This window comes from Mustelus asterias, chromosome 4 (assembly GCF_964213995.1).
Source record: "Mustelus asterias chromosome 4, sMusAst1.hap1.1, whole genome shotgun sequence".
Classification (NCBI taxonomy): Eukaryota; Metazoa; Chordata; class Chondrichthyes; order Carcharhiniformes; family Triakidae; genus Mustelus; species Mustelus asterias.
The window spans coordinates 10,176,374-10,185,794 of NC_135804.1; the positions used below are offsets into that span (position 1 = coordinate 10,176,374).

Genomic DNA, 9,421 nt, shown 5'->3' on the forward strand with positions numbered 1-9,421 from the left:
TCTTGGGATTGGCAAGATGTAACTAATGGAGTGCCACAGGTGTCAGTGCTGGGGCCTCAACTATTTACAACTATATTGGATGAAGAGACAAAATGTATGCGAGCTAAACTTGTTAATGACACCAAGGTAAATAGATAAATAGGAAACCAAGTTATCAAAGAGGAGGTTGAGAGTCTGCAGAAGGATGTAGATAGGTTATGTGACTGGGCAAAGTTTGGCAGATGGATTATAACATTGGTAAGTGTGAACTTGTTCACTTTGGCAGGAAGAGTAGGAAAGCAGGATGCTATTTAACTGGAGGGAGATTGCAGAACTCTGTGGTACAGAGGGATCTGGATGTCCTGGTACACAAATCACAAAACGTTAGTCTGCAGGTATAGCAAGTGATTAGGAAGGCAAATGGAACGTTGGTGTTTATTGCAAAAGGAATGGAATATATACTAGGGAAGTTTTACTACAGCTGTACAGGATCTTGGTGAGACCACATCTGGAGAATATGCTTTGATCTCCTGTTTAAACAGACATAATTGCTTTAGAAGCAGTTTAGAGAAGATTTACTGGACTCGTTCCTAGAATGAGAAGAAACCTTTCTCCCAAAAAAGTCACTGGTGGGGTTTTCTTCCTCAGAAAGTAATGGAGGCTGAATCTTTGAATTGATTTGAGGCAGAGTTAGACAGATTTTTGTGATGCAAGGGAGTCGAGGGTAACAGGAACAGACAGAGAGGTGGAGCTAAGACCAGAACCAAATCAGCCATCATCTTATCAAATAGTGGAGCAGGCTTGAAGGGCCGAATGGCCTACTCCTGCTCTTCTGTTCCTCAAGACATCACAGGGCAGTTTACAGCCAATGAAGCACTTTTGTCTTGAAGTGTAGTCACTGTTGTAAAGGCAGAAACATAGCAGCAACTTTGCGCATAGCAAGTTGCCATGCAACAAGACCCAGGTAATCTGTTATTTTTCTCTTCCCCGAGTTACGTTGTTTAACGAATATATCCTCAGTTTACAGAATGCACTGGGTAACGCTCCTGGCCTTCTTCAAAGTAGCACCGTGGGATCTTTTACATCCACTTGAGAGAGCATAACAAGGCTTTAGTTAGACAACACTGCTGATGTTCTGGTGCTCTCTCACTTCCGTGAGGGCAATTTGAACCCACCGCTTTCCGATAAAAGGCAAACATGCAACCGACTGGGCCACAGGTGTCCAGAACATTCATGCTTCTGCATATATTAACAAATAAAGATGCCTTGCTGCTAATGAAAAGAAACAAGAACTGTTATAAAAACACACAAAGTGAGCAGGAAGCTGTGAACTTGCAAACAGAAAATATATGTGGAAATAAATTAAATAACCAAAGGAATGTAACTAACAATAAAGTTTGATGTGTGAGTGAATGAAGGGGCAGAGTAGAGGTTGAAGCATGAAAGGACTGTGTTTGTGCCAATAATATACAGACTCTGGCCAGGACTTCCAGAGTGCCAGTCAAACAACCGGTTCCAGCCTCTCTATAAATAAGACGGGAGTGTTCATTCATTCGGTGCCTCCCTGGGCTGTCAACTCCGCATCCTGATTTCAGTTCTCCTCCTGGTTTATCTGGGAGCTTCCCTGATCTTCCCACAGAGCTCGCTGGATCGATATTTGGGAGTTCGCGATGGCTGGAGCTAAACTCCTCTGTCTTGTTTGGGTCGGTGTGGTGATAATATCTCTGACCTCAGCCCAGTCCAGATCCAAACCATCAAAATCTGGCAAAGGTAAACCCGGTTTTCATATCTGTTTTGTTGTTGGTGTGTGTGTGTATGTGTGTGTGTCAGTATGTGTGTGTCAGTGTGTCAATGTGTGTGTCAGTGTGTGTGTGTGTGTGTGTGATGTGAGTGTGTGTGTGTCAGTGTGTGCATGTGTGTCAGTGTGTTGGTGTGTGTGTGTCAGTGTGTGTGTCAGTGTTTGTGTGACGTGAGTGTGTGTGTGTATGTCAGTGTGTGTGTGTGTGAGCGTGTGTGTGTGTGTGTGTCAGTGTGTGTGTGTCTGTGTGTGTGTCTGTGTGTGTGAGTGTGTGCGTGTGTGTGTGTGAGTGTGTCTGTGTGTGTGTCTGTGTGTGTGTTTGTGTGTGAGTGTGCGTGTGTGTGTGTCCCTGTGTGTGCGTGTCAGTGTGCGTGTGTGTGTCAGTGTGTGCCTCTGTGTGTGTCAGTGTGTGTGTGCATGTGGGCGTGTCAGTGTGTGTGTGTGTGTCAGTGTGTGTGTCAGTGTCTGTGTCAGTGTGTGTGTCAATGTGTGTGTGTCAATGTGTGTGTATCAGTGTGTGTGTCAGTGTGTGTGTCAGTGTGTGTGTGTCAGTGTGTCTGTGTGTGTGTGTCAGTGTGTCTGTGTGTGTGTGTCAGTTTGTGTGTGTCAGTTTGTGTGTGTGTGTGTGTGTGTGTGTGTGTGTGTGTCTCAGTTCCGAATGAAACTTCTCTTCACCACAGAATCAAAGATAATCATTGACTCGGGACAGTCTATTTAACTTTGAATTAATTTTTTCAGGTCCACTCCCCAACAATGTTTGTCACTCGATTAATCTCACTTAGGAATGAGTATTTTTGCAACTATTTTAATGTTTTTCTAAGTTAATGTAAACTGGTTATGTTTCTCCATCAGAAACATTACACATGAGCCTGGAGAAATAAGTTGCACTGTTGCTGCCACTGTTGGTGTTTACATGAACTCAGTCGAACGGTTCAATGGGTCAACTTGAACCTAATGGCCCGAGCCACATCTGTCATTATTTCCGCTGCTTCTGTGCTGCACCATGTTTCTCAAACTAGGACTAAGGGACTCTTTATTTTAGCAGAGGAGGGGAATATTTAACCTAACTCGTTTTGTGTGAAACTGAATGGGTCGGGCTCAAGTCCGCATTGACGCCCTGAACAATTTCCTCTCATTGAAACCAAATGAGGACGAGTTCGGGAGGACAGCACAACTCCGTGTCAGGTTCTCGCTGGGCAGCTTCGGTTAAAATTGCTCCTAAACTGCATGTGCAGAACTGGAATTTTCATGGCTTGCATGTCTGCCCCTGACAGAAAGAACTCCTTCTGCAATTTGTAAAGGCAAGAGAGCTGTTTCCTATTCACAAATCCTAGTGTCAGCTTAAATAAAAGCAAAATACTGCGGATGCTGGAACCTGAAACAAAAACAGAAAATGCTGGAGAATCTCAGCAGGTCTGACAGCATAAGAACATAAGAACTAGGAGCAGGAGTGGGCCATCTGGCCCCTCGAGCCTGCTCCGCCATTCAATAAGATCATGGCTGATCTTTTCGTGGACTGAGCTCCACATACCCACGTGCTCACCATAACCCTTAATTCCTTTACTGTTCAAAAAATCTACCTATCCTTGCCTTATAAATATTCAATGAGGTAGCCTCAATTGCTTCACTGGGCATCAGTGGAGAGAGAATAGCACCAAAGTTTCGAGTCTAGAAAGCCTTTTGTCAGAGTTCCAGTGTCAACTTCATTGTCTTTGTGTAAGGTTGACAACATTCCTCCTGACTCTGCTGCTTATCTGCTGCTTTTCATTGAGCTTCATGTTTTCCTATATTAGCTGCTACACACACAGGACTGATTTTTTAAAGTTACAGAGTGCCATAGTTCCAACAGCAAAAAGGAAAGGTAGTCCAAAGTTAAAGTTGATTTATTAGTGTTACAAGTAGGCATACATTAACGCTGCAATGAAATTACTGTGAAAATCCCCGAGTCGCCACACTCCGGCGCCTGTTCGGGTACACTGAGGGAGAATTTAGCTTGGCCGACTGACTTAACCAGCCCATCTTTTGGAGGAAACCGGAGCACCCGGAGGAAACCCACACAGACACGGGGAGAACGTGCAAACTCCACACAGACAGTGACCCAAGTCAGGGATCAAACCCAGGTCCCTGGTGCTGTGAGGCAGTGGTGCTAACCACTGTGCCACTGTGCTTCCTGTGGAGGAAACTTTTCTTCCCCCCCACCCCTGTGATTAACCTGTGTAATGCTTACTTGTTTGAAATAAATAATGTTTCTACCGAGCAGCAGAATTCACATTTGACAGACTAACAGTATTATGTCATTACACCCCACCCTGTAAATTGCAAATAAAGAAAGAAAATGCATAGCATATGGTCATTGCACCCCAGAAACATTAGTTGTTCACCTGCAATGAAATACTAGAAGTTCACTGGTGATGAATCCCAGTCCAAGACAACTTACATTTCACTGGCTTCATTTTTCGGAAGGGGATGGGAGTGTGGATGAATGGGGCTTAGTGCATTTCTTTCCCACTTTGAAAGGAGCTAGAAGGCGGGTTTTTACTTCTATATTTGCATCTCCTGGCCAGCAGGGAATGCCTCTCAGTAGCAATGCACCCAAATGTCCAGCAACCAATTCTTTACTGAGATATTTAAGGAAGCAATGCATGTAACAGTCTAAAACCCAATGACGAGGGTGAGATTCGAACTGACGAGTGCAGAAAGCAGCAGATTAGCAGTCCATTCCCTTAACTTCTCAGCCATCTGGTCAGTGTCTACAGTCACCATCTGCTGTATAATGCCTTAAATACCTTCACAATGAAAGTTGTTTACAGACAGGTTTCCAATTGGGTATACAGGCCATTTGGACTGCAGTTGTTAATTTGGGCATCATTGCACAGGAGCCCAGGAATGAGACAGAGAATCTGGTGAACTGGTGCGATGACAATAATCTCTCCCTCAATGTCAACAAAATGAAGGAGATAATCATCAACTTTAGGAAGCGTAATAGAGGACATGCCCCTGTCTACATCAATGGGGACGCAGTAGAAATGGTCGAGAGCTTCAAGTTTTTAGGTGTGCAGATCACCAACAATCTGTCCTGGTCCCCCCATGCTGACACTATAGTTAAGAAAGCCCACCAACGTCTCTACTTTCTCAGAAGACGAAGGAAATTTGGCATGTCAGCTGCGACTCTCACCAACTTTTACAGATGCATCACAGAAAGCATTCTTTCTGGTTGTATCACAGCTTGGTATGGCTCCTGCTCTGCCCAAGACCACAAGAAACTACAAAGGGTCGTGAACGAAGCCCAGTCCATCACCCAAACCAACCTCCCATCCATCAACAATATCTGCACTTCCCGCTGCCTCGGCAAAGCAGCCAGCATAATTAAGGACCCCATACACCCCGGACATTCTCTCTTCCACCTTCTTCCATCAGTAAAAAGATACAAAAGTCTGAGGACACGTACCATCCAATTCAAGAACAGCTTCTTCCTGCTGCCATCAGACTTTTGAATGGACCTACCCTGCATTAAGTTGATCTTTCTCTACACCCTAGCTATGACTGTAACACTACTTTCTGCACTCTCTCCTTTCCTTCTCTATGAACGGTATTCTTTGTCTGTATAGCACGCAAGAAACAATATTTTTCACTGTATCCCAATACATGTGACAATAATAAATTAAATCAAATCAAATCAAAATCACTGTGTGGGTCATTTTGTATAGCTGATCTCTGTAACCTCCTCCAACCATACAACTCTCCAAAACCTCTGCCCTCCCACAATTCTCAACCCTATTTTCATTTCTCCATTATTATTATTTTTTGCCTTGAACGGCTCAGTCCTCAAGCTGTGGAATTCATTCTTGAATCCTGTCCCTTTTTGTGAGGCTCGTTAAAATCTGCCTCTATGACTACACTATTGGTCTTCCATTCAAGCATCTCCGTGCATGTCAAATGTTCTTTGATAATATTCTTTTGAAGCTCGTCAGTGTTTATGTTGAAGGCACCATATCAAAACAAGTTGTGTGTTCTAGTAACTTGTGTGGAAATGTGGAAAGGTTTGCAGGGTGTTGAGGAGAAGGTGAGGGGGTGGGATTAGCTGAGTTGTTCTCCCAGAGAGCTAGCATGGACACAATGAGCTGAATGGCCCCATTCCATGCTGTAACCAGTCCATAAATCATATGGTTCCATGGCTTCAGATGAAGACAGGTTTAGGATCATCTGGAAAATACCCTATGGCCCAATAGTCTTCTGCCATTTAAATGAGAAAGTGGGTCAAGGAGCAATGCAAAAGGGGGAATGAACCAAAAGATGGGACCAGAGGAGCCATAAATAGAGCAGAACAAGTACCAACATCTGCGGAAATGGGAGAATTGGTTATGAAATGAAAGTATTGAAGCTGAAAGACTATGAAGTGTCTCATCAAAAGGGTAGGTTCTATTCCTCAAGCTCACTTTGACTTTTATTAGTGTTCTTTACAGTAAAAAGCAATGGACCACTAGATACACAGTTTGTGTTTCTGTAAATGGTTCAAAATGTTCTCTGAAAAGATTGGTTCTATTTTAGCACCATTTGGTATCAAAGCACCACCTTGTGGTACAAAATGTGAACTGCAAAGGGGCTAGAAATTATCTACAACCCTTCGGACTATATGCATCAGAGAATGTTTGAAATGAAATATTAATGCAAATTGTAAATATATATAATTGTGTGTGCCACATACTGTGTTGAAAGAAATTGAACTGTATTGTACTTTATATAGTGTCAGGTTTGAACTGTTACGTAATGTACTTTAACAAATTTTATGAATATTGTATATTATTTGAGAAAAAGCTGACAAATATGATTGGGCAAATTAGTGTCTGTGTTAAGAAAAGAAAAAGGGATATTGCAAAAATACGTACGGGCGGGAGTTTGCAGCCTCACTCGAGCGAGACCGGAAAGTCCCGCCCAAGGTCAACGGACATTTCCGTTGCCCGCCCCTGGCTCGCTCCAATTCCGTGGTGGGCGGGACGATGGAATTCCGGCAGTAAAGTGTCACAAAGTGCCTGAAACCTCCTTAGGAGTAGAAAATTGCATTGTTGTATGGTACTAAAACATGGCCGCTGAAGGTTGGGACAAGTGTTTCAGGCAAGTTTGTCGATTCATGTCTTTAGCCTCAAATGTTGTTCTTTTTAGGTTTCTATCCCAGCTTTTCAAGAACAGTCTTTGTTTTATTCTTCTTTCAACTGCAGGAAAGGATGATTTAAGGAACGAAATTGACAAACTATGGCGAGAAGTGAATTCGCTGAAAGAAATGCAAGCACTGCAGACTGGTGAGTGCTCCCACTGTGTCAGGAGGAGGTGTGGGCTGTACTGCCTCACCCAATGCAAATACATCTGGGGAGGAGTCATTACTCATATTCCTAATACAAGCTGCCACCATTCCCAGCAGAAGCTATTGGAATTCCCAGTAGAGTGGGAAATAGGGCAGCACGGTGGCATAGTGGTTAGCATTGCTGCCTCATAGCCTCATAGCGCCAGGGACCCAGGTTCAATTCCAGCCTCGGGTTCCTGCCTGTGTTAAGGTTGCACTTTCTTCCCGTGTCTGTGTGGGTTTCCTCCCATGGTCCAAAGATGAGATAAAAAGTTGATTGGCCATGCTAAATTGACCCTAGTGTCAGGGGGGTTAGCAGGGTAAATGTGTGGGGTTACGAGACTAGGCCTGGGTGGGATTGTGGTCGATACAGACTTGACGGGCCAAATGGTCTCCTTCTGGGATTTTATGATTCTACAAGCTGCAGACAATCGAGTTGGGACGGAATGGCTTTGGGATGTCCTGTGTTTGTGATGGGTGCAATATAAATGAAAATTATTCCTTTCTCCTCCCAGTTTGCCTGAAAGGCACAAAAGTTCACAAAAAATGTTATCTGGTGTCGAGAGGTCCAAAGAGCTACCACGCGGCCAATGAGGACTGTATCGCCCAAGGAGGGACTTTGAGTATCCCCCGAAGCAGTGATGAAGGCAATTCCCTCCGTAGCTACGCCAAGAAGAGCTTGGATGGGGCCAGGGACTTTTGGATCGGAGTCAACGACATGACCACCGAGGGCAAATTTGTTGATGTGAATGGATTGCCGGTTACTTACTTCAACTGGGATCGGAGCGAACCGCGCGGAGGGACGCGTGAGAATTGTGTGGTGGCCTCAACTAGCAGCCAGGGCAAATGGTCCGATGATGTGTGCCGCTCTGAGAAGAGATATATCTGTGAATACCTCATCCCTTAGGGCTGTCAACTGTGTAAGAAAGTTTCCGACTGGTTGCAGTCATTACCATTTCTATGCAATATTCCTGATTTCTATTTTTCAGTTGAGGATGTTTTAAATGAGACTCTTAATAGATGCACATTTTGAATGACATGAGACAGTGAAGGGTAGAAAGTCATCTTGGGCACCATCAGAAAAATGGCTGACATCTCACAAGTCACCATTATACACCCATTGGAATTGACTACTGGGGGAAGGTATATAAAGGGCTACCCATACAACATTCCCCATTCTGGAGTTCTCATCCAAAGTGAATTTTTACCTGCCTTTTCAAGATCTATTTTTCTTGCTACAGATCTGACACTATTTCCCAGTACTCAGTATTGGGAAGCATCACAGTAATATTTCAAAAGTTAGTTTATAAAACCTTTCGACTTATGCTGTGAAGATTAACATAAATGGCTTTGTGCAGCTCATATCATAGAATTCCTACAGCACAGAAGGAGGCCACCTGGCCCATAGAGTCTGCATCAACTCTCCGACAGAACATCTTCCCTTATCCCCATAACCCCATATATTTACCCCGCTAATTCCCTTAACCTATACACCTTGGAACACTGAGGGACAATTTAGCATGGTCAATCCACCTAACTTGCATACCTTTGGACTGTGGGAGGAAACCCACGCAGGCACGTGCAAACTCCACACAGTCACCCAAGTCTGGAACTGAACCCAGGTCCCTGGCGCTTTGTGGCAGCAGTGCTAACCACTGTGCCACCGTGCCGTCCTTCCCTAGATGTTTTAGCAGAGGCTTTAGTGAGCTCATTTTAAACAGTTGCTGGCCCTTTCAAACAAAGGCCACCCAACATGTGTTTTTCTATGGTAACCTAAGCATACTGTGAGTTCAAAACCTAAGGCCATTTTATTTTATAATCTCATCGTCAGTAGAATGATTCTCAGTAATTATTGACCATGTAAGCACAGAGTTGGGCCGGACATTTCCTTTGGGATTTCACCTACTTTCTATCAACTTTCGATAGGTATATCTCAGAAAATCGCATTGAATCTCTGATTTGATCATGGCTTTGCTTGTCAGTTAAGCACACATTTTCCCATATCTCCAAGACTTTGAACATTGTTCAAAGAAAATGATTTTTAAAAATTGCCCCCGTGATTTTTCACCTCGCAACAGTGTCTTTGATGCCTCGAGATACCAGGATTAGTTCCGGCATATTGGCAACTCTCCTCAGCAGGGTTGGGCTGACAAGGGGATGTCCCATATCCATCCGGAAGAAAAGAAATCCAGACCCAAGTACATTTTGCTGCCTTCCATTGTTAAGTGATATATTTCTGCACATATTTTCTATTGCATGAGTTATTTTCTGGAAAGGAATCTATTCCTCAGCACTTCCTACATACA

General features: G+C 43.8%; 1 protein-coding gene across 1 annotated transcript; it reads left to right on the forward strand.

Annotated features, from left to right (window-relative positions):
* Nucleotides 1-1,649: 1,649 nt before the first annotated feature.
* Nucleotides 1,650-8,022, forward strand: clec3a (C-type lectin domain family 3, member A). The gene is made up of 3 exons (XM_078212090.1): nucleotides 1,650-1,749; nucleotides 6,994-7,074; nucleotides 7,631-8,022. The coding sequence occupies exons 1-3, from the start codon at nucleotides 1,650-1,652 to the stop codon at nucleotides 8,020-8,022; spliced, it is 573 nt and encodes a 190-aa protein (XP_078068216.1).
* The last annotated feature ends 1,399 nt before the right edge of the window (nucleotides 8,023-9,421 follow it).

Excerpts from the sequence above, each read along its gene's own strand:
- clec3a (XM_078212090.1), top strand. The coding sequence starts at position 1,650 with ATGGCTGGAGCTAAACTCCTCTGTCTTGTTTGGGTCGGTGTGGTGATA. Across the intron at positions 1,750-6,993 it reads ACCATCAAAATCTGGCAAAG|GAAAGGATGATTTAAGGAAC; the intron begins GTAAACCCGGTT and ends TTTCAACTGCAG. Across the intron at positions 7,075-7,630 it reads AATGCAAGCACTGCAGACTG|TTTGCCTGAAAGGCACAAAA; the intron begins GTGAGTGCTCCC and ends TTCTCCTCCCAG.